This window comes from Gymnoscopelus microlampas (assembly GCF_963454915.1).
Source record: "Gymnoscopelus microlampas genome assembly, chromosome: 5".
NCBI classification, from domain to species: Eukaryota; Metazoa; Chordata; class Actinopteri; order Myctophiformes; family Myctophidae; genus Gymnoscopelus; species Gymnoscopelus microlampas.
Window position 1 is genome coordinate 33,252,095 of NC_139942.1, and position 26,444 is coordinate 33,278,538.

Below are 26,444 nucleotides of genomic sequence, written 5' to 3' on the forward strand. Positions count from 1 at the left end.
TGAGTCATGTTCACTCTCTCCAGAGGCTGTGTTTTTATGAAAGGACGGCGTATAAATATAACCCGTCATTAGAGGATGCAAGCCACAGACATCCATCTAAAAGCAAGGAGAGGCATGGACACGTTCTCATAACCCTCCCATTGTTTCCATGGAGGTAATGGGATTGTGGGCCAAGCATGTGAGGCGCACAGAGACTCGTAATTATGCACATCGGTGTGCACAACGACGAGGTGGAGGCTCTATTTTTAACATGCAAAACCGTGTGAGTTCCAGGAAAGTGAGAGACAGTGACAGCTTGTTAGCGCGCACAGGATTGCTCTGAGCAATTTTGACATATACAGTGCAGTAGTATTCTAGGTGTGCGAATGCTCAGCAGCAGTAAGGCACACACTATGTGGATTTATTGTAAAAAATTACGTATACTGTATATACTGTAATGTACAAAGAAGCACTAAGGAGCAGCCACCTGTCTAAGTTAAGCAGCAACAGAGAACTGTACAGTACAAAATAGAAGAAAGGGAATCTCGCTAAATTGTGCTTCAGACTTGAATAAACATTTTCTCAAGTAAAAACTCAGCACTTGTCAAGCTATAACACAAGCATCGCAATTAACCCAACATTTTACGCTGAAACAAGTACTGAAGAGAACGGAATTCTCTGCCTGAGAGTGACAGTGAGAAAACAGTCATAAATCTCCATTAAATACCCCACAAGAGACCCAAGTCTGCTGTGCTGGTCTCCCTGGGGCCCTCAGACCAAAACATGCCCCATTTTTAAATAGACATCAACTTGAATTTGAACGACGACGGATAAGTCACAAGTCATATAACAGGCTCTGCTCTTTTGTACATATTTTTTGTTTTTTGTTTTTCATGCTTTTTTTGTACATAGTGTTATTTTCTCTGTATTTTTGTGTTGATATTTGAACTGTTTGGTCACTACTATATATGTCTATGAAATGAATACCAAGGAGCTCAACGGAAACAAGTCCGCAAGGACTTTTTTGGACGGACCTTTTAGACAAAGTATTATAAATGTAATTGTGATGTTTTACCTTTTTTTGCCTAATAAAAATTTCAATCAATTTCAATCAAAAGGTTTTCCAAATAGTTTTTCTTCTCATATTTCCAAAGCATCTTCATTTGTATTTTAGTTTTCAAAACGCCTTGCCTTCGAAAGATTGTCATTCCCTAATGGAATGTACGGTATGACTCTGCAGGGTTCAGTGAGGTCTTTCAGGGGTAACTCAGGCCACGTCTGAGGGGACAGGGCTATAGGAAGCATGCAGGGAAAGCCCCCGTACTTATAAAGTCTCCTCCTCCAGTGCGTCTCCTGTGTTAATCTGCACTATAGGGGTTTAGGAGCTGATTCAGACCCAAGTAGGATTACCATGGTCATGTGACTCAAGCACTATGGACAATCTGGGTGGTCATGTGCATACATGTGGGGGAGAGAGAGAGAGAGAGAGAGAGAGAGAGAGAGAGAGAGAGAGAGAGAGAGAGAGAGAGAGAGAGAGAGAGAGAGAGAGAGAGAGAGATCGTACAACTTGCACGTGAGTCTTCAGTCTGGTCATCTACTAAAAGTCCCTTGAATTGCTTAGTCTCAATTCAATTAGTTCTCAAATGCACATACTGTAGTCATAGTTTTTGTGAATATTTGTCCCAGATACACAAATGTAAGACTCTTTCAAACGTGGGGGAGTCTACATGTGCTTTGATTCAATCAATACACTGTACAGTTAGTATGCATTGTTAACAGAGCTAAAAGGGGACATAGAGATACAGTATGTTGCTCTTTTACTCATTCTTCCTTGCTCGCTGCTGTTTATGTGTACGTGTGAGCCATTCAGCTATTAATGCTGATTGTAAACCTGAGTATTCTGGCATTCACATTCATCATCAATAAAAATCCACCTTCCACTTACACAAAATGTGACCATATTTCATGTGGCCAATAGACATTGTTTCTATGGCATGTTATAGCATGTTTTAAGTCAATATGGTCACATTTTAGACACCTAGAGCATGTATCGCTGGGGGCCTCTAGTGGGCAAAGCCACTAGACAAATTACACTTTCACTTTTTTACCCCCCAACACAATAAAGCCAAATGGAGGAGAAATTAAACTGAATGAAAACAGTTAATAAAGCTGATACTGTATGTTACATTAGAAATAGTTGACTAAACTTCATATGAAATCAATCAATCAGTCTTGTGGAGGCCACTGGGGTGAATGGGGTTCTTGCGATGACACCTCTCCACACATGGGTCCAGCAGTCCAGAGCACAGTTTTACAGCACTGGCGTGGCCAGTGTCATTCTTTAGCATGTCCCCCTTGAAATAGACTGCAAGGTCGAAAACGTTGTTCTGTTGCTGCTGGAGCATGTTAAAAGTCAGTTGTGAGCCCCCTTCTTGTGTTTCATGATTCTGCTGTGTTGCAGTTTGTCTCAGCACCAGAGACGGAGGATGTGCGTTATGTTTTTGTCTTTGAATTCTTCAGCACGTCCACATACACTAGTATCCTCTGAACAACACACCAGGCTTTACGATGCATGCCCAGAGGACAAGTTTTGAAGCACACTTTTGAAGCAGCCTGAGTCTCCTTTGGCGTATCTTTGTGGTCACCAGCGGTAGACCATTGTCCATGTCTTTCATCCACAAGACATCCTGGGCTGTATGGAGCATCCTAGTTTAACACCTGTCCAACGACTTCCCCTCGCAAGCGCAGCGGCATTTCGAAACGAGCGCGATGTCGTTGACATAGTCGAGGTCAGGGACCGTGACGGCTGGTACACGACGACTACTCCTGAGCGGAAGGATGGACCCCGAGCTCCAGTTCATGTCCAGCGATGGATGGTCTTCCTCAACGCACGGTCGAGTGCAATAATGAGGAGGTACTAGGGAGCAAGAGTGTCACCCTGCATTACACCGGTGAGGATGTTGAAGGTGTCTGTCTGCCAAGAGGACCTTGGCTCAAGTGTGCTCATACAACCTGCTGATACTGTAGCTGGCACTGGCGTCTCAGGAATGCTGCATGCCCTCAGAATGTGGATGAGTTTGCCTCAGTGGATTGTATCCAATACATATCAAATAAGTTGCCTCACAGTATGGCTTAAAAAAAGGATCTTTACTGAAAAATAAATGCGCAATAGCACGTAATTAATCAAATAATCTGTAGGACAGACGTGTGTTGTGTAGCACGTGTTTTATTAACAAACATGTGCTGGCAGATTCATACGGGTAAACAGCTAGATTCATGTAACATGAACACAAAGTGGGTAGGCGGATCCTAAAAATGGAAGCAGAGGGAAAGGTAGAGGGTGCAGAGAACCATGGGGCATAAAGAGACACAGTTGAGGGAGGGAGGGAGGCTGAAGCACGGCGATCAAAAGACAGAGAGACAAGGAGCGGAGGAGTTGGAGCGCTGTGATGCAAGGAGGCGCGGCGAGAGGAGAGACAAGGATGAAAAGCTTTGTGAAAGTCTGCCATGGAAACAGAGGCACGACGTGTCGTGTACAGTACACACATGCAGGCGGTTTTTGAGCTCACGCAGAGAAGTACAGTTTTATAGAATAGAGGCTGGTTTTATTTTCTTCATTATATTCTAATTATAAGCCAAAGCCTCCACTTGAAACCGATTTTCACTCTCACTTGTATAACACCTGTGACTAAGTGTGCAACAATAACAGCCTGAGAGGGTATAGCATCATAACGACTCCACTGGTATGTGTAGTTATGATTGGAATAAGTAGCGTTATCACTTCAAGAATTAAAGTAAAAAACACACCCAAAAATAGAAGATCTGCAAGCACACAACGTGTTAAAGGGATAGTTCACCCCAAATCTATCGATTGGTCACCACATGGAGACTTTAATTCATGGATATATTTTTGTTTTTGTCGCATTTCTAAACCAATAATTTGATGACCGGCAGCGGTTCCAGTAGGAGACACAAAGAGTCTCCTTTGTGTCTCCTACCGGAACCACTGCCTACTGGTCCACTGATCATAAAATTATTGGCTAAACAAACTAAACAAAATCCATGAATTCAAGTCTCCATGGGGTGACTAATCGATAGAAAAAAATACATTTTTGGGGTGAACTATACCTTTAAGGTAGCTCTCCACTACACCGACGTCGCATCGGCGGTGGTAATATAAGCGTTGGAAAGCGTCTGTGGCCCAAAATCTGTTGAATGGGCGGTGTACAAAATCCACCCCCTCTCAAGTTGAGAGTGGGTGGATTGGAGTTCACAAACTGATCATGTCACTTAGTGGTGGGCGGGGCCCAATCTGAGTTTAGTTTGGTTCAGCTGGGGTGGGCCTATATAAACTCAGGTTGAACCAGCAGACGAACATTTTGTCTGTCTAGAGATTCACTGCAAGAAATCACAGCTACTGTATGTGAGCACTTCCGATGCATTATAAGTAAGTTTGTTTTCTGTTATTAGACTTATGTTCCTTGGTTTAATTTGTTTGATAGACACTTATGCTGATCTGTTTATGCTTTCTGTTTGTTTAAGTTACTGATTGTTTCTGTCCTTCACTCCTATTTAGTTAAATCATCATCACCACCATATCATCATCATCATCATCACATGTGTTGTACCAACTGGCAATAAAACCACTTTCAACCTTCATTCCTGGTCTGGTCCAACTGCTCTTGTCGGCATACTGGTGTCGGGGGTATAATTTAGCCATGCAGTGAACTCTAGCTAAAGACATTTTACAGGCGGTGTGCACGCTGTCGTGTCGGGTCATAAGTTGCAGGGAAGTGTCGAAAGCCGCCAGGCTGGTGGAGAGGAGGTAGAGCTCTCTGGTTGGCTGCTAGGAGGGGTAGCGGGGACCCTTTCTAAAATGCAATACAGAGTAGCCTAGTGCTCGGCGTAAATTTATATATCGATGGTATAAATATTGCTACAGCTGCATGTGTTTTGAAAATGCACACTAAAAGTGTGGTACGGTGCTCATTGCGTTCAAGCACCAACTGTCAGCAAAAACAAAACTAAGCGTAGCCTATAGGCCGTATCTCAAACTTATAAATATCTTTAGCACTTACTGCTGCTTTTCTTTAAGGTGAAATAGGTCTGTAAAATCACTAAAGCAACCCCGGTGGTATTCTATAGGTTTCACTTGAGTTTTGTTTTATCATTGCAAACCCGAGTGCTCATTCTCCAACTATTTCATGGGACATTTCATGGATATACAGGGTGGATGGAATTGACATTTTATCAATTGAAAATGATGATGATTATATATGATGATGAAACGTTGGATTAGCCTACTTCGTGGATGCGCAAGGCTTGTGTGGTGAGTATCATAACGTCGTAGGCTACTCCAACAGAAATGACAGGCTCCATTTTTTGCTAATCATTCTAGCTATTTATTATATTATTATCCTAAGTTAGCCCTCCTAACTCATTAGGAAAATGGTATGGCCGTGTGCGTGATGCGCTGCTATTTGCTGTAGGCACACAGTGTTTACTGTTTTTATTAACATTAGGCCTAAATACAAAATAAATACAGATAACCTTGTGCCGATGCCCTAAGCACCCTGAGGCCCATAGGGCAGGAGCCTATCTCCTGTTTCCTTAGCGTGAAGCAGCTTGATGTATAAGTAACACCCCCTGGACATGACGCTAGTATGTCACAGGGACTTACCCCAATCCAACCCTTGATGCAGAGTGCCAAGCAGGGTGGCACTGGGTCCCAGTATTATAGTCTTTGGTACGACCCCGGCCGGGCATCGAACCCTGACCTCCAAGTCTCAGGGCGGACACTCTAACCACAAGGCCACTGAACCTGCAGTGCAGTAGTGTTATCTTTATCATTTCTGTCCATAATGATTTAAGCATGTAGCCAACATACATGTTCATGTATTTGTTGTTGAAAGAGACATCAAGCCATAGGCTATTTTTTAGCACCATAGTAGCCGTCTGTCGTTGTCGGCTCTCAGGTGCATTCAGCAACTTTTTTTCACACCTTCCAACCGACTGATCTCCCGACTTCATTGGACTGCCAGTCTGTAGTAGTCTGAAGTAGTCTGTTTGGCTGAGAGCCACCTTTAGTTTGTAGATCTGCTGTTTTTGGTGCTTGCTTATACAATGAAGCAAAAACCACCTCTCCCAAAACCCGGTATCAATCTGCTGCTCGGCTGTTCTATTGCTGCCTAGTGTTCTGTTTACTGAAGATAGTAAAAATGATACATTGATACATGATGAAGATTAAGACCAAACACAACTACAGTAAATGTTTCAATCTTAAAATTAAGTCATGGACTTCTTCCACTACTAGATATAATCTCTAAGCCATTGTAAGAGCTCACCTGAGGCCCTGTGCCTCTGCCCTGTTAGTGGTATCAGGCTTCTCCTGATCAAATGATGTATGACGTTCAGAAACAAATCAGTCTGCGGCTAATTTGCATATAAATGAAGTTCATGTAAACAGGTTGCTGTTTTTTGGGCTATTTCGGGGTCACAGCTGTGATCAGCCTCTCCCCAGACTGAAATATGTGTCCCGCCCCATCTCTTTTGTGAATGGTCGCTTGCCCTAAATCTGACATTGACGAGTAGTGCTGCTCCGCAAAGGTTTTAAAGGATGTATCTTTGGAAGCCATCCAAAAACAGAGACCAAATGACTGCCATCGATCAGACAAAAGCGAAGCACAACACAATGTTAAAAGAAGTGCACCTGCCGCATGTTTACATTGATAAACAATTAAAAACAAATTGATGGAGAGGAGAGGAGAGGAGAGGAGATTGGGGGAAGAAGGGCAGGTGTAAGTCTCCTACATCAGTAGGACTTTGGGACAGCACCACATGCCTGGCCCACTTCCTGTGCATCTCGATGGAGAGTGAACAGGTGGTGTGTGGACGGTGCTGGGATGACGCAATGACACAGTGCCCAGTGGACATGTGGCATCGCCCGCTTCTCGTCTGGAACAGGGAGAGACAGCATGCCCACTGTGGCCACAGCCATGAGTCATTGGTATTGCCATTTCCTGCCAGAGTGGATCAGAATGAGCGGGGCTTTGGGTCAGAGCAAGGCTAAAACCTCTGATAATGGAACTTAAGGGAGCCTATCAGTGTAACTCCAAGCTCCCAGCTAGCAACCCAAGAGCCTATAACTTGATAATTCAGCTCTGAGAGAATGATACATTCCCAAATAGTATATTCCTTCAAACCAAGCTAGTCTAAGAGATGTGAGTGAATATCAACTACAGCCAGATAAATACCCAATTAAAATGTATTGACTTGTTGACATGACTGGACTTATAAATGAGAGTCTGTGTATTGTTTTGCATGTAATAATTGGTTCTCCTTATTTAGTATGCTTAATTGCAACTCGGGATAAGGTACAACTTTTACAGGGAAGAAGGAAGACTGTAGCACACAGATGGATAAGCAGGACAAGCAGGTGTAAGTTTAATCATGCAAAAGTGACTGAAACCATTTCACGTAATTTGAACAACCTAAACACGAAAAAAAGGCTGCATCCCGAAGTCATGTTCTATTTTGTGCATGTAAACAAACAAGTTAAAAATAGACCCCCCCAATAAAGCCAAGAAAATGTTGTATGAAAGCAAAAAAGGGTTAGCTGTAATCTGGCGGATTAAGGGATTTCACAGGCACATGTGCCTGATGTAAGTAATAGAGGCCAGATTACATGCAGATAAGTCAGCTGCGGGGTGATCTGCAGGAGCCGTTGGGAATCTAACCTCTTTCCAAACAAACATATGTGTCAGCCAAACTCACACCGCAGCCAGCCAATCACGGCAGCAAAGCTGGACAGGAAATTATACAGTATAATTTGGTAGAGGCACATCAAAATAAAAAAGACATGCAGGGGCGTCAACACAATTTTGATTCATTCGCAATAGAAAATCCCGGAAATCGAGACAAAACTGGAGCAGATTTTCAGCACTGAAAACTGCAAGAAAATGTCATGACAGATGTGTTGATTTAACTCTAAAAACAGACCCTATACTTTCAGAATTAAATTAACTGTGCGTCTATTTTTACACTCTCAGAAATATACTGTGTTGACCGGGGTCCCTGTATTACCGCCATCCTTTTTTGAGTTGTGAGCTTGTAGACTGGCTATTTTCCCATGAATGTTCGCCTATTGTGACATGCCCAGAATAGGAATGCTATAGGGTTCATGTGCTTAAATCAACACTCCAGATTTTACTGTGTGGAGTTTCCTTATGCAATATGCAAGACCGGCACCAGTTCAACTCCACAGCCTCTTCATTCAGTTCACACAGAATGCCAGAGTGGAGACAAGGTTTAGTCAAGGGTAAATCTGGCTAGGATTAAAGACTTTCTGCCAACTCTTCCTCAAATGAAGCCCTGTGTAATCATATGGAACATCATATATGGGCCTCCAGTGTTCTCTGCAGCATCATACTAAGCTGGCATGACAGTGGAGTTAGCAAGTATAGCAGCATGTTCAAAGCCGTACACACGCACACACATGCAGACACACGCCACCACTAGGCAAGCCTCACATGTCTCAGAGGCTGGACAATGCGCACACAAAGATCAAAAAGGGACGAATATTTCCAGATGAATGATATCAACGATGGAAAAGGAACAATACTGTTCACAGGAAGTACAATAGACTCACCGTGGCGAGCTCGTCGAACTTTCCAAACAACTCGTTTAGCAGTTTAACCAGCTCCTGGGCTGTACACTGGGAGGCGAGGCTGGTGAAACCAACTATATCTGCAAACAGGATGCTGTAGGAGAGAGAGAGAGAGAGAGAGAGAGAGAGAGAGAGAGAGAGAGAGAGAGAGAGAGAGATGGGGGGGTGTCAATGAAAGTTATTTATAGCAGCATGTTAGACAGTATCACAGAGACCAGATCATTGCCTGAGTGCCTGATCAGATTAGCTGGCAGGGATTTGTTTAAAATGACATTTAGGAAGCCAGAACCAAAGTCAAAGTAAACATTCCCTTCTGTTAACCTGTTTACCACAACCTAACTAATCAAACAGAGAAAATTAATGACCCGAGGCAGTGAAGAGGCACTGCCCCCCCCCTCCCCATCATCCACCCAGTCTGAGTGGCAGCGCAGTCGAGCAGAACAACTCAAAATAGAACGGATAGCATTCTCGCTGGGATCAAAGTGAAGCCATGTTCTGTTAGGAGCAGATGGGAAGACATTTGTGAGATATAATTCAGTCCTCCAGACAGTAGCAGTCAACAACATAACATAAGCCTCTCTCACCAAGGGGGAATAATGTGCAGGTGAACTCACCGACCCCTCTCTCGCAGTCCATTCACAGGGTTGAAGGAGCCTGACATGTCACTGTGTGCGGGGTCAAAGAGATGATCTAAACCGTTGGAGTGCCTCCTCCAAGCTTTTTCCCGGATGCCATTTCCTTCATTTATCATCCGGCTACAGCTTGACAACAGCAGGGCCTAAAGCTAAAATGTGCTCGTCTAGTGTCTTAACCCATTGAAGACCGGGAACGCATCCGTGTCATTTTTAGATTACTTTGGCTGTTAAAAAATAGCAGATCTACAAGCTCATAGCGCGGCACCGAGTGCCGCGCTATGAGCTTGTAGATCTGCTATGTATTTATTTTTTATCGTTAAAATGCATGCAAATGTATTTGGCCGCGGACCGCCATCTCAAAATATTTTGTAATGGGGACCCCCAGAAGCTAAAATTGGAGTAAAAACATTTCCCTTTAAAAATATATATTCAAATATTACACAAATTTTCACGATTTTTCAAAAATAGCAGAGCTACAAGCTCATAGCGCGGCACCGAGTGCCGCGCTATGAGCTTGTAGCTCTGCTATTTTTGAATAGCCAAACATACAATAATGGTTAAGTGGTTACACAGATGCATTCCCGGTCTAAAAGGGTTAATGTGGTCCTCGTGACCCCGAGAGACCACTTATCACCTTGTATCAGAGCGCGGTGGCTAATGTGAAGGCCCTTTTTCTGGTAAAGGAATTGCCAGCGGTGTTGTTGTGTGAGAGTGGAGGGTGTGAAGGGGGGATTAGTCATCAAGACGGAGCTGACCAAAAGCACATGCACATCCATGGCCCCCGCGTTGTAAACATCCTGCTGTCTTCATGTGGGCTGGAGACTTCACCGTGTGACAGAACGTACCGCTAAATGCCATCTTATCATCTCACAGATGCCAACGTAATGAGGGGCAAAAGGGATTGATTGATTGGCTGCGAATATTTTAATTGGTGGCCATCTGCGGGTGACAAACATTAGAGACTAAAGATCTTTAAACGCTGAGTTTAGTGGGTACAATTTAGAAGTTCTATTGGCTAAAATTAACTGATTTCAAGTATTTTAAACACATTGAAGAAATATAACACCCAGCAGTGGCCTGAGCGTGTCTGTATTGCCATTTTGAACTATCGTATGCGAGCAATACTGTATATTGTACATGAACAATGGAAAAGAGATGACATTTTAATTTTACATTCGGCTAGGGCACAGGTTTTCAAAATAAGGGCCGCCAGGAGGCTCCAGGGGGGCCAATTGGAAAGGAGAGGAGAAAAAGTTTAATTCAATTCAATTCAATTAATTGTTGGGCTAGCTTTTCCACTTTCAACCTGACACCCCTATTTTACTTTAAAAATAAATAAGTAAAAACAATTGTTATAAATTATTTGATCATCATTTACTTAGCAGAAAAGCATATAGCGTAAAGTATTATAGATAGATTTGCTCATGATAGTGAGACATAACAAGTGATTTTCCAATCTGTACGTGAAACCAATCAGCTACAGCAAACAGACAGATTAGGTGTTTTGCAGATATTGGCTGTTGTATTTTGAAGTGGTCAAGGAATTGCCTAATGTGTAAATTCATTTGATTTCCAAAATGTTGGCATGATTGAGTACAGTAAGAGTATGTGTTATCTAGGCCATTTGCATATATCAATGTGTGAGAGTTGGCAGCTCTAACTTTGGATTGGTTGCTAAAACGAAGCAGCCAAATGATAATAGCAGTGACGAAAATAGGCAAACTATTGCACCACAACAATTAAGCCAGTAGCAGCTAGGGTTCCCTGATGCTCGTTGACGTCAAAGGCATAATAAGCATCCTGCTCCATAATTGCTTAAATACTGCCTTTGGTGATCAAAGGTGATCAAGCCTTGCTATCAATGTCCCTACTAGTTTTTATTCTCTCTTTTTTTGTTTACATTATTTCCCTCATGATTCTTCCTGGACTACAACACAGACTGCCCTTGTTAAGACTGCTCTAAGGTGTAAATTACCTTGTCAACCAGCACCTCCACAGTGAAGGGCACCATGGCCACTCCAGTCTCCCACAATAACTTCAGAAGATATGTAAACACCATCTAACAGCACAAATATTTGCATAGACAATACAAATGACTATTTACATAATACAGGTTAAAACACATGCATAATGAATTCAACAAATACCAAACATTGGCAACAATGTTGAAACACTTGTTTCCAGCTTGCTCCTATATCACAGGCGTGCACCTCTGGCATCGAGGTCAAACAAACAGCATTGAGTATATGCACGAATTTGTATGCAGCAGCGTGTTTGACTGCGGTTCACATTAGGGCAACTACTTGTTGTTTTACTTTCAAGTTGCCTGATTCAGTCAAATCCTCAACCCAAGCCAATCCCTCATCCAGCCTCAGTTCATGCCTCTTTCATAGCCAGATCCATTCAAACCAAGCCAGGCTCTAACCACAAGCCTAATCCAATACATCCATTGAAGCCATTTATACAGAGATGATTAGCTCTTCGTTTATCTAATGCACCCTCTCTCTGCAATCTGCAACTAGAGCCATGTTTGACCTCCTCACACCCCTATTCACAATTCTCCTTCCAAGGGCTGAAATTCCAAGGGGCATTCCTCCAATTATGCTAATGTTCCTATCTCCCTTGTGGAAGGCACTATAGCCATCTAGATAAATGAGATTACAATCTAATCATACTGCAGAGATACATGCCTTGTGCCATCTTGGGGGTCAACCTCCTCCTGGAGCATATGTAGTCAGGTATTTGTTGACGTCTAGCCAAACGAGAGAGGTGACCGTGACACTGAAGCATCTGTTCAGTGATGAGGTATCTGTGGCGACCGCAGCAAATGTCAACAAGAGAAGTGGCTGCAAATAAGAGGGTGTGTGTGCGTGTGTGCGCGCATGTGTGTGTGAGAGAGATCATAATGTTCATCTTAAGTATGATATGTTAGATAATTCTTGGGCACTTGGGTTGTGCATGGGTAAAGTTCCTGCCCACCACTGTGTGGAGACTATAGGGCCCAGGCGTCCCATTGAACACAATAGACCTTAGTCTTCTCATTTCTGAAGAAGACGTTTTAGTCGAAACGTTAATCTTTCAATAAAGCTTTTGACTGGGAGCCCTGTATAAGCCACAGTGTGCAGACATTTATTTTTGATTTGCTTGTGATTTGTGTTGGTCCTGCACCTGCAGTGAATGTGCCAGCTCTGTTCTCTTTTAGGGGAAGTGTTATTCAGGGGAAGTGTTATTTGACAGATTTCTCACAATCTGCCATTCTCTTTCTCTGCACAGGTGCACAATTATGCATACACAGTCAAATGCAGAGTGTTAATTAGACTCTGAAAGGGAAAAGCTTTACCCTTACGGGTTCCGGGTCCATTATTAAACTCTTCAAAGTTCAATTAACACTTCCGATATTATTACATAGCAATCCAAAAACACAAGGAAAAGCAGCTATTCTATAAGAGTATGCCCATATAGTATATCATTATCCAGAGCCAGGCTATACTACTCACAATACTCAATTTCACTTCATACCATACTGTACCCTCATCACAACCTCCTGAGATACAATTATGGTTTTCCATCAATTCCAAGTTAATGGAAGTTGCAGAGTCACTCAACTCCATTATCTGTTTTATATCCTCATTGTTCTCACACAAAATCGAATCTGAAGAATCAATTAAACAGTCTTTGTTATGTATAAACCGTTAACAGAGTTAGCTGGTGTGATTTGAAACACTACAACCTGGAAATAGTGGAGTAGAGTCTAGCATTATATTAAAGACGGGGTGCAGTGATTTTCAGTGATTCCCCCCCCTAAAACATAATCATCAGGTATTATGGTTATACTAGGAGGAAGATTTTTTTCAAAAAAGTATACAGAAATTGTTAAAATTGTGTTTTTATGTGGACACGCCTCCAGTTCATTAAGTTCACCTTAGCACCTCCTCCACCACCTTAGCACCACCCACCTGTCCTAGTCCCTCCTCCTCCTCATGCCCACACATGTTGTGTTATGATAATGAGGGGGAGGGTATATTTTTACTACTGTATGTCACTAAAGGGCTGTTTTTCTATTGGCACGCTTGACCCTCAAGGTTTCAGCCTCCAGGTAGAAACTCAAAATAGTCAGAGAAGACATAAAACACCATAAAAACACCACCAGGGGGCTTAATGAAGTTCTATCAACCTCATAGACACATGCAAAACAGAAAAAGTGCAAAACCATGGCACCACCTCTTTAACCTATTTAGCCAGGCCAATGCCTTTAACCACATTCACTGCCTTGTTGAGCTCACATGAAACTGGAGCTGCCATGCTGCCTGCTATTTTGTGTCCATTTATGAACACAACACGGCAATTCTTAACAATTTCTGGAAATGCCTTCGATGTAGACGTTAGATGAATCCCCTAACTTTTAAGACTTTGACATCCCACAGCTTTGGGGTCATTTGGTGCCATTGCTGATTTATTGTTCTGTTTTTGCGAGACCATAATTATGACCACATTCTCGTATTGGATTTCAATCAAATCAAATGTCGCCCTCAGCCTCGTAAACGTAATGAGAAAACGTTAAGTAAATTGTACTGCTCACTGTTTGCTTTCTAATTACGGCCCACCCAAATCACATAAATCATGTCCGCATCGAGCGTAGATTACTCTCACAGGGTAGCTTTAGCTGAAGGAGTGCAAGGCACAAAAGCAATCAGTGGAGCTCCACTGAGATGTGTCCACGTTTAACCATCACACACACTCGCGGCGTTACGCAACGACAATTTAGACTCCACTGCTTTTAATCCCCCGCAGCGGCTTAATCCCGGGGCTAAGCAAACTCTGCCTCGCGCCTCCCTGCTTCACAAAGGGAAGGAGAGGGAAGATAAGAGAGGGGAGCATGGAAGATACAGAGCAGGGTAGTGCTAGTGAATTAAGAAGCACGGAGAGAGAGAGAGAGAGAGGCGGGGGGGGGGAGAAACGATAAGGGAATGAAATTGTGAATAAAAAGTATTTCAGAAAGTGGAATCAAGAATTCAAGGGAGATGAGGTTTATGTAAAGAGTCACGTTTTCATGCATACCTATGAGTGATGACAAGGTACAGTAAGAAGATAACCACAAACGATAAGGGAATGAAATTGTGAATAAAAAGTATTTCAGAAAGTGGAATCAAGAATTCAAGGGAGATGAGGTTTATGTAAAGAGTCACGTTTTCATGCATACCTATGAGTGATGACAAGGTACAGTAAGAAGATAACCACAAACGATAAGGGAATGAAATTGTGAATAAAAAGTATTTCAGAAAGTGGAATCAAGAATTCAAGGGAGATGAGGTTTATGTAAAGAGTCACGTTTTCATGCATACCTATGAGTGATGACAAGGTACAGTAAGAAGATAACCACAGCTATCTGTACAGTAGTTACAGGAGTGCACTCGGCAGAAGTGAGATTTGATGGATACAGTAGCAACAAGAAGAAGAAATGAAGAGAAACAATCAAGTGACTTTAAAGACATGCCTTCACTAAAGTTGGGTGTGACTGGACAGTCGCTGCTCAACCTACAGAACCCCACTGAGTACCCCCACACCCACCACTCAGTTTACACACATATTTGCATAGCCTGATTATCATACTGAAGCTGCGTGGTGCTTCAGTCTGACATTGGCTGCAGTGTAGGCGATTACATGGGGGAGGCGATTCAAATTTCCCTAAACTAATCACAAGAGATCCACGGATCCACGGATACATCTGACATCACTGCACAGCTTGTTTTAGCAGATATTCGCTGATTGGCTTGTCGTTAGACCCACCCCCACCTCCGACTCTCATTGAACGATACTTTTTGTACCGAATAAATCCTAGGTTCACATAACAACACCAGACCAAGAGGGGCAGTTCACTCAGAGAGTGGGCGGGGTCTATGGTCTGGAACCAGGTTAATATTTGCACTCAAAGGACCACGATGGAGATAAGCTCTCAAGCTTTGTTGTGTTTTACACTTTTGACAGATATGTACAACAATTATGTCTATTCATGTTTGCCAATACAAATGTCAATCAATCAATCAAAGATTGACAAAATAAATGGGAGAAAGGTTGGGGGTGATGGAGGGTTAGAATGAAAGCAATAAGAGGAGAGAGATAACTCAGAGGTCCCCTGACGCACAAGTAACTCCTTCTGCCCATGGGCACAGCATTTGGATGTTCATGCCATCTGGCAAAGCTCTTCACTTATACAGCAACTTCAGCACCAAGCAATTGATTGAAAGCTGTGATACAAATCGAATTATTGTTTCTAGAAGAAGAAAATAAAACACATTGTTCACTGTCGGGTGACAAGTCCAAATCTCTTACTCTTCAGGAAATGGGAAAAAGAAGCTGTGTTCCAATGGATTCATAGTAGTTATTATTTAGTCACAAGCTCTTTAATACTTTTCATTAGTTCAATATTTATAAAACTGTGAGCTTGTAGCAGATCTACAAGCTCACAATGCGTTGCATCGGCTATTTTTTCAACAGCCGCACATCACGTTGTGACGTGCTGTGAGATTGTATATTTTCGGCAAAGACATTTGGTGAAGAGTGAAAAATAGTAAAATGTAGGAAGCATTACACTGCAATCCTACAGTAGCTTTACAGTGACAGGATTTAAAGGAACCCAGTAAATATATGGTTTCCATTCTAGAAGAGGTTGCATGTGTTGCACTCACAAGCACTCACATGGAGGAAAAGGTCCAAGATTAATTCAAAGAGCAGTGATCAGATTAGTGACCTTGCCATTCTGCACAGATAGTGAAATGCACCAGTGTGTTTGCAGGCCTGGGTGGTGTTAAGTTCCGTCTCTTTCATCTCATTATGCAGCCCCCATAGTGCTCCCCTGGGCGCATGTAAGGGGTCAAGTTATTCTCTTCATAGAAAGCATTTATCTCCGATTTGCGCACGAAATTGCCACAAGGAACAAACAAAGGCTGAAGATTGAAAGAAGACTGTCAAAGCCAATTGGCAGCTTAGACGAGCTTATGTTTCAGTATAATCATTACATCTATTGTGGCATTGGGCCATTCAGACTGTTGGGAAATTGATCCTACCTGACATTGTCATGACGCTGGATGTAGATTTTGTGAAATATCCTTTCTGGAGGCTTCAGGAAATCCTCCTTCATCTCCATAGCTACATTCCTGGGCAATAGACTCATCAACAGCCGCTCCTATTTGTGTGTGTGTGTGTGTGTGTGTGTGTGTGTGTGTGTGTGTGTGTGTGTGTGTGTGTGTGTGTGTGTGTGTGTGTGTGTGTGTGTGTGTGTGTGTGTGTGTGTGTGTGTGTGTGTGTGTGTGTGTGTGTGTGTGTGTGTGTGTGTGTGTGTGGCAAAGGGGCAGAGAAAGAAACAGAAAGAGTGAGAGAGCTACTAAGATGAAGTTATATATAGTCACACAAATCATATGGGAGAATGCCAGCAGCATGGAAAGAAAGTGCCAGACAGAAAGGCTTAACATCAGAGGTAAATTCAGTGTGTGTGTGTGTGTGTGTGTGTGTGTGTGTGTGTGTGTGTGTGTGTGTGTGTGTGTGTGTGTGTGTGTGTGTGTGTGTGTGTGTGTGCGTGTGCGTGCGTGCGTGTGCGTGTGCGTGTGCGTATAAACACTGTTGACAAGAGCCCCGATGTTGTATATATTTTCGAGATTGGTAGTTCATTTGACCTATATGGAATAATAATACATGTCCAAGCTAATGAAATATAAGGAGCTGATGGAAATAATCACTGGCTTGGGTTGCATAAGTGTCATCCTTATTTTTGGCAGCTTAGGACATGTAAGGCTAGTTTTACGGGGACTGCAAATTGCAGACCTTCCTAAGAGCAAAGACAAGCGACTTGCAAAGAATTGTTCCATTTCTGCTGAAATTGGAAGCCTGCGTGTGTGCGTGCATACTATCAGAAAGAAAAAGTAAAGACAAGCAACAACAATAACAACAATAAATCTCCACACATCAAATTTCCAACCATTCGTTACTTCACATTTTTTGGTTGTCACTGTACCTGTTTCTCATTCTCATCCTCCATGCGGAGTTTCTCTTCAATGCAGTTCCTTGCCTGCAGGAAGGCCTTCCTCTGGGCTCGCTCCGTCAGGATGCGTACAAACAGCCCTGACAGGTTGACGCTGGTGAACAGCACTGTGTTGGCAACCAGCTGTAAACAACACAATGCAAACTCTCACTCTCACACTTTAAATGCTTTCATTTTCCCCCCAGTTATCCCCCCCCCCTCCATTTCTTTCTCCTAATTTAGTCATTCTGCCAATTCCCACTCGCCCTTGTACAGTGGTGTAAAGTAACGTTAACTCAAGTACTGTACTTAAGTACAATTTTGAGGTACTTTTACTTTAATGGAGTACTTCCAATCGTCTATACTTTTACTCCACTACATCTCAGAGGCAAATATTGTACTTTTACTCCACTACAATTATTTGAAAACTTTAGTTACTAGTTACTTTTTCAGATATAAATTATTACTTTATAAAACATACATGAACCACTTCAGCCGTATTTTATACCTAGGCTATTTGAAAATAGCCAATCTACAAGCTCACAACGTGTCGCATCGTTGTGAGCTTGTAGATCTGGTATTTTATTCTAACATTTAGTACTTTTACTTTTAATACTTTAAGTACATTTTGATACTTTTGTACTCTTCTTACTCAAGTGAATTTTGCATTCCGGACTTTTACTTGCAACAGAGTACTTCTGCAGTATTGATACTTTTACTTAAGTAAAACATTTGAGTACTTTTTCCACCACTGCCCTTGTATACGACATGGGAGGAGGGTGTATCTCTGATGCAGGAGAAGTCGCCAGAGTTTCACTTGGAGGATGTAACGCAGTGGAGGGGCACAATATTTCAGTTCAGCTCCCCGCTAAACAGGTGCCCTGACGAACCTGTGGGAGTCACCAGTGCAGCGACAGAGGTCGCCCTCCCCACCTGGCTTCCCTGCAGCAGCATATTTGAACCCGGAAACACATATGAGGGCTTTATGTGTTTCCGTTTCAAATCTGCAGCAGAGACAATCAAACAAAGCTATGGGAAACTGAACAGAAAACAGGTCTATATGCCACCTTCTGGAAACCCAGGACTGCAGTATATGCACAGAGCTTATTGTGTTTATTGGATTCAAACCCCCTAGCCTAGTCTCCACAGTGGTGGGCAGGAACGCTACCCCTGCGTCACCCGAGCGCCGCCATATTTAAACGCTTTCATACATCTTGAGCCACTTGCTTACAAAATAACAAGTACACTAGAATGTCTTTAGCGGTCAAGTATGTTAAATGTGTGGGAATTTGCCTCGGTAACTGTGATGCAGTGACGAGCTGACGACTCACAGTCACAACTACACTAGAATGTGTTCAGCTGTCTATGTTAAATACGAGAGCATTTGCCTCGGTAACTGTGATGCAGCGACGAGCTGACGACTCACAGTCAGAACTACACTAGAATGTGTTCAACTGTCTACGTTAAATACGAGAGAATTTGCCTCGGTAACTGTGATGCAGCGACGAGCTGACGACTCACAGTCAGAACTACACTAGAATGTGTTCAACTGTCTACGTTAAATACGAGAGAATTTGCCTCGGTAACTGTGATGCAGCGACGAGCTGACGACTCGCAAAGTTTTTCAGACACATATTTGATACGCGTGGTAAAAGGGGCGACAGGCCCTTATGCAGCTCAAAGGGACGGAGAGGAGAGTATGATGAGCACTACTGTGCAGCAACAGCAACATGTCATTTCTGAGGGCAAACTTTTCTTCTTCCACTATCAACACGAATGAAGTGAATTTAAAGTAGGCTACTTTGGCTTGATATCAGAATAACGTGCAACTTCTTGTGGCGCAACATATGTGCTGTTGCTTTACATTTATTATGCATGATGCAGCTGAGAGGTGAAGTTCAGATGTAATGCAACTGAACCATCTGGCTGATAGAGTATATATATATATATATATATATATATATATATATATATATATATATATATATATATATATATATATATATATATATATATATATATATGCACACTGAAAGACCCATACAGTAGACTTCAATGCATACAAAATTATAGGCATTAAGGACCAATTACAAGTTTACTTCAGTGTGTGCGTGCGTGCGTGCGTGCGTGCGTGCGCGAGTGGGTCTCTGGGGCAGTTGGATCTGTGTGGGCAGGCAATCAATGCTTAATTTGTTGTCGTGTTTATTTGATGCAATTGTGTGTACTGTATAACAATGTGCATATGGAACTGTGTTAGACTCTGTTATTGTAGAGACACATCATTGCGTGGTCCTCCCTCTATATCCAAGTATGGGAAGGAGATACAAGGTATACTCCTACTTGAGACACCAAGGTTGGCTGAGTGTGATTTCATGCACGAACAATGGGAACACTGTGTCAAATAGTGGGCCGTTACCCTAAGCAATAGTCAATATAGCCGTTCATTCCCTCCACGTGTTAGGTCATTCATTCATCATTGGTGTTTGCTACAGCGTAAGTCAATGATGGAGTATAATGAGTGGGCAGCTCTGACAAATAACACAATGACTATATAATTAGTTTGAACAAACGGTACTGGGGTCTTTGGGTTTGTTGCGGTAGTTTGGGGCCTTTTCTGTCTCACTGTATATAAAAAAAGAATGACAGGGAATCATATGCAATAGAGTCTGGGAAACAGATTTGAGCTTCTGCATTCCTAATGAAGCCTCAGGTGTCTCCCGCTGGTGATCGCACTGAAACTTCAAACTTGATTAACCCATTAAGACCAGGAACGCATCTGTGTAACCACTTTAACCGTTATTTTATACTTTGGCTATTCAAAAATAGCAGATCTACAAGCTCATAGCGCGGCACTTGGTGCCGCGCTATGAGCTTGGCGCGTGGCTCAGATCAGCTTGTAAATCTGGTATTTTTGAATAGCCAAAGAAATCTTAAAATGACACAGATGCGTTCCAGGTCTTAATGGGTTAATTTTAGCAAACAAAATACAAACAATGCCAGAAGCTGTTATTTAGATGAAAATAGTTAACATATGGCACAACCAACCTGACAGATCGCTGATTCATCGCACCCTCAGCCAAGGAACGTTTGGCTTCATTATTTAGTTTGATCGCCTAAAAGTTTTCTTTGCCTTCCAAAAAAGAAGTTCTTAGTCATAGAATACTTGGCACTTTGTCACTACATTAACATTTTGATAAATGTTCTTGAATGTGGTTCTTTGTCCCTGTTCTCTCTGTTACCTTTTTGCGAACAATTTGCTGAGGGGATTGGGGGGGGGGGGGGAATCCAAGCCTCTGCTTTTGATATCCACCCTGCTGCTCATACATTTTTATTGCCATTGGGGATATGTTTTTATCCCTGCTTCTGGTCAGACTGAACAAAATTCCCTTTTGGGAAAAGTAGTCTGCCTGAGATGTTTGATAGTTTTGCTTGATAATATCACAATTTAACAATTTAATAAAACATTTATGTTAACCATATTAAGACCTGGAACGCATCTGTGTGTCATTTTTAGATTTCTTTGGGCCTGCCGCGGCATGAGCTTGTAGATCTGCTATTTTTGAAAAAAGGTGGTTAAAATGTGTGCAAATCTTTGAATATATATATATTTTTTTTAAAGCGAACATTTGTAACTTTGCTTCTGGGGATTCTCCAAATGTCTTCTAAATCCTAACAGTTTCTTTTTAAATGTATTTGGTCATGGAGCCCCCATCTCAAAATATTTTGTTCCAGGGAAGTCGTAACAGAGTTAAAAATGTTTGCTTTAAAAAAAAAGAATTACACACATTTTCACTATACATGTCACTAAAAATAGCAGATCTACAAGCTCATAGCGCGGCCCTCGGTGCCGCGCTATGAGCTTGTAGATCTGCTATTTTTGAATAGCCCAAAGAAATCTAAAAATGACAAAGATGTTGTCCCGGTCTTAATGGGTTAACCACATTAAACCTGTCATCACTTAATATTTTGGGCAAATTAACTAAATGCATTGGTTGGTCAAAGGTTAAACGGTAAAACAAATAGCAAGAATGTCAGATGTACAGTACAAGCTCACAACACGTCGCAGCGTTGTGAGCTTGTAGATGGGCTGTTTTAGCTTTTTGTCATACGACAAATTTGTCATACTTTTTTTCAACAAATCCATGTTTGCGATACACAGAGGAGCAAGCTGAGAAGCAGGCAGAGGTGTTGTGATCTATTAGTAAAAGGTGATGTGGGGTCATGACACCGAGTTCATCTCTAGGCTTAGTGGATTAGCAAGCTGTCCCTGGTAGTGCAGTTAACAAAGTCCTTCACACATTGTCCTGGCTACAGCATATATAGTATAGAGGAAAATAACTATCCAACAGCAACTGTCCTTGTCGAGAGGGGGGGAAATCATATCTCAATCTCTCCTAGTAAATACACAATCTTCACGGTACTGTATATGTCGTTGAAGCAGAAGGTTTCAATTCCCTTGTAGAGAGACTGATGTGTCATGTCTCATTCCCTACACCTGATGACACAGTGCATGTGTGTAAGTGTGTGTGTGTGTGTGCGTGTGCGTGTGCGTGTGCGTGTGCGTGTGCGTGTGCGTGTGCGTGTGCGTGTGTGCGCGTGCGCGTGCGCGTGTGCGTGTGCGTGTGCGTGTGCATGTGCGTGTGTGCGTGTGTGTGTGTGTGTGTACGCCTGTGCATGCTCGTGCATACATGTGTGTTTGCTTGTACATGTGAGAATGAGCAAGAAAGACACTATAGGGGCACGGGGGGGGAGTAAACATATATTATGGTGGTGTACCAATTTCTATTTCTTCTCTGATATGGCATGGCTGAATTTGCCCACGTTTTTCATGAGCAAAGTATTGCACAGCTTTGTGATGTGTGAGGGCCTCTGACAGGGGTAAGCTACAGTATAGAGAATAGAGACAAAAGGGACATGTCTTCTAAGTTCTCCTAGTTCATCATTCTATAAAACCCTGATCTTTTTTGTTATGTGAGAGAGGGGAAAGTAGAGGTAAAGTGATTGATCCACATTAGACTGTCTTATTTAAACAATGACCTATACAATAAATCTGACGATAGGACAGTGAATTAATATGGTAAAGATAGCCTATACCACAGACTTAAGGTACTGTAGATGCAAAGTAAAACGAGCTCAATCAACATGTCATGTCATCTTAAGGAAGGACTTCACTAAAAGGTTTAAAAAATTGCTTTTAGTAATTGAGATCTAAAACAGCTCCTGTTTAGATTTCAATCTCATATATCGACTGGCCAAGCATCACTCGCCTGGATACCTTTAATGTGCTGTATATATATATATATATATATAATGAGCTAACCCGCCTGCGGGTTAGCTCATTATAATGTCTTAATTTTCTTAACATTTTGTTCATTCATAATTCACCTTATTTGACACCTGATGTGTATAGCCTGAGGCATGCTAGGGGGACTCTGCGCTCTGAGGAGCTGTCTCTGGTGCTGAAATGAACTCATCTGATTGCTCAGTCCAGTGTGGTTGCTTTTTGACGGGTATAGCCTGCATTGGACATTCTATATCAGTGGTTCTCAACCTGTGGGCCGGGACCCCAGGGGGTCCCCATATGATTTTGGGGGGGGGGGGGGGGGTCCCCAGATGACACTGAAGTGACAATTTAAGGACTTTTAAGACCTTTTTAATACCTCAAAAGAATTAAGGAAAGAAAGAAAAAAGGACCATTACTGCATCAAAGGTAATCGACAAACTATTCTATAAAAACTGGTCAAACATTGGCCAAATAGTCCCATAATATAAGAAAGAGGCAAACATTTTGAAAATAGACATCTACAAGCTTGTAGATCTGCTGTTTTCACAATATGTATCTGTGGAACCGTCAAACAAAATGTAATGCCTCAACTCCTACAATTCCAAGTGCTTGTCAGGGTGGGGGGGGTTCCCAGTTATTTTGGTGGGTCACAGCCTGAAAAGGTTGAGAACAACTGTTCTACATGACATTGATAACAATGATTCAAATAAAACCCCATGAGGTTATTAGCTATACGCATTGTTTTTGTTGTCTATGCGCGAACAGGGCTGCATGGGTATAATGGGTATATGGTGTTACTGTTATAGTAGCCTACTCACCGTTCTCCACAGTTTCTGTGTTTTGACCGTGACCGAAGTAGCGGTTACAATTACGTGCGAGATGGAGACCATTATTCCAAACACCACGGCCAACAGTGTCCTGACGGGCAGGAGCGCGTAGGCCACGAAGGTGACCAGTATGAGCTGCCACATGCCCTGCTCCGGGGCCGGCGGGGACTCCGTCCCCAAAGAGCCGAGGGGCAAGGGACAGCAGAGGAAGGAGAACGTGAAGCCGAACAGCAAGGTCAGGTTGACGATCTGCTGGAGCTGAGTCACTTGCAGGTACTTGACGTTGGTGACGATGAACAGCGAGACGAATATCACGCAGTGGACCGGGTGGGAACCCTTGGAGACGGTGAGCGTGGGGTCGGACAGCACCTCGACCACGGCCAGCGTCGACGCCAGGATGATGAGCACGGCCAGGGCTTTGAGAGTGGACGTCTGCTCCAGCTTCAGGTTGTAGTTCTGGAAGAGCGACTCCAGCTCCTTGCAGTCGAACTCGTCCTCGCACACGATGGTGGTCAGAGGGACCCCCGGCGGGCAGGGACTTTTCTTTCGCCTGGTTTTGACCTTCTGAAACGGTATTTCCTCCATGTCAGTGCCATTCATAAACCGAAAATCTGTTCACAGCTCGGGTCTACGAAACACCCCAAATCCCACCGCGCTGCTGCAAACCCAGAGCCCCGCACGGCACGGCACGGCACGGCACGCAGGCAGCAGGCTGGAGGCACAGCGTCCCAGATAGAGGAGACTGACTGACCGGTGGCCACAGACGGAGTGAAATCTCCAGACGCGCGCGCGCGCACACACACACGCATGCACGCACGGCACACACGTGCACACACGCATGCACACACACACACACACACACACACACACACACACACAGGCACAGCAGCACACACAGCGCACGCACACACTATCCACAGGTTGCAATGTGTTGGTCGACGAGATCAGCTGTTATTATCAGTGACGCCTGCATTTCCGTCTCTATGCAATTGAGGACGATTTCCTGACGAAACAACGTGAAGTGTCATTCGGTAGCAGCAGAGGAGCACAGTGTCAGTGATGTGCACGGGGGGGGGGGGGAAACAAACACCGCACACGACGTCGGGTTGAGATTCCTAACAGCTACAGTACAACAGCTTTCTGACAGCGAGCGGGCTCAGGTTGGATCACGCCTGCGCATTGAGCGGTGGAGATAAGACGGGTCTCTCTCACTCCACACTAAGTGAAGACAACAGCCTCATTTGGGTGGTCAATCTCGCAAATCATACTATGGCAGCCAGCAGCCTATCAGTGCAGGTTTTCAAACTTTTTCATGTCAAGGACCCCCAACTTGACATTTATTAGCCCCATTTGAAAATATATGCCAGGCAGGGACCCCCATAAGAGAAGATGTTTACGCCTCTAGCAGTGATTCTCAACCATTTTAATTTCAAGGACGCCCAGTTTTACATGCAGACTGCAGACCCCCATTTAATGGCATTTCTATCTGGGACCCCAATCTATATTGTAAAATCAATGTTAGTTTAACTCTGTACATTTGTACACTCCCTGAGGTACAGACCCATAAGGGTCCATTTGGTTCCTAACTATCCATCATTTAGCTGAGGACCCCCTGGAACTCCCTCAAGGACCCCTGGGGGTCCCTGGACCCCACTTTGAGAACCAATGGCCTACATCATACATAAGGATTTCATAAATTAAATGTTTTCATGTTTAATCTGAACACTGACCACAGACACTTCACATTAGCTGTCTCAGAGAGAGAGAGAGGGAGAGAGGTGGGGGGGATACATTTGTAGTCATGCACATTGCACATGCTTATCGGACCATGAGATGTGCTCACAAGAGATCTTAAATCCACAATCCCCCATCATCTCTCATGTCTCCCTGCATGTCTCCCTCTCTCTGTCCCCCCCCCCCCTCTCTCTCTCTCTCTCTCTCTCCCTCCCTCCTTCCCTTCTGTGTACTCAGAATCAATGAGACAGTATCAAGCTTATGTGATTGCATGTGAGAGATTCGTGTAAGTGGCAGCTGTGGTTCGGGGCATGAGTGATATGAGGAGAAGGATGCACTTACACATGTTGATCATATGGATTTCTATTTGGAGGCAGCCACCCTCACCATCCGCTTGGCAGTCAGCGGCCAGAGCATCTCATTCATTACCCGAGGAAGATTAGTCATCCTTCAGAGCCTGTCGTGGCCATGACCTCTTAGTGCCAAGGAGGGTATAGAAGAGACTGATGGATGGGTGGCCCATGTCAAGCCCACATGTGGTGGAAAGTAACTAAGTACATACAAAGTAACTAGGTACATACATGTACTTAAGTACAATTTTGAGGTATTTCTTTTACTTTACTGGACTAATTCCAATGTTCAGTACTTTTACTTCTACTCCACTACATCTCAGATGCAAATATTGTACTTTTACTCCACTACAATCGTTTGAAAACTTTAGTTACTAGTTACTTTACACATATACATTATTACATTATAAAACATACATTAACCACTTTAGCCGTATTTTATACCGTGGCTATTTGAAAATAGCCGATCTACAAGCTCACAACGCGGCGCGATGTGACGCGTTGTGAGCCTGTAGATCTGCTATTTTCAAACATTTTTGTACTTTTACTTTTGGTACTTCTACATTGCAGTATTGATACTTTTACTGAAGTAAAACATTTGCGTACTTTTCCCACCACTGCCAAACACACACTTTTCCCTTCTCTCTCTCTCTACCCCCCCCCCCTCTCTCTCACTCACTCACTCACTCACTCACTCACTCACTCACTCACTCACTCACTCACTCACTCTTTCTTCTCTTAGGATTTTTAGCTTTCAGTGATCTCAATTAACCCTTGAATGAGTGATTATGCTTTGACAGGTACACAGTTGAGAAAGAATTGATGGGCTGTCGTGGGACCCGCTGCAAACTGTAAATTTGGCAGTGTACTATCATTTTGGAGATGAAATGGCAGGGGGAAAAAGGAAGGCTGGTGACAAAATTACTAAATCTATAGCTACTTCTTTTTTAAGAGTA

At 43.1% G+C, this 26,444-nt stretch overlaps 1 protein-coding gene across 1 annotated transcript in view; it reads right to left on the reverse strand.

Moving 5' to 3' along the window:
- Positions 1-24,004, reverse strand: part of LOC311045044 (adenylate cyclase type 1-like) — a gene marked incomplete at both ends in the record, with an annotated part of 47,243 nt that extends 23,239 nt beyond the window's left edge. The window contains 4 exons of the mRNA XM_084056855.1: positions 8,627-8,738; positions 16,344-16,462; positions 17,288-17,437; positions 23,396-24,004. Coding sequence (XP_083912981.1) covers positions 8,627-8,738; positions 16,344-16,462; positions 17,288-17,437; positions 23,396-24,004 — 990 coding nt within the window. The remainder of the gene's footprint in view (positions 1-8,626; positions 8,739-16,343; positions 16,463-17,287; positions 17,438-23,395) is intronic.
- Between the last annotated feature and the right edge of the window lie 2,440 nt (positions 24,005-26,444).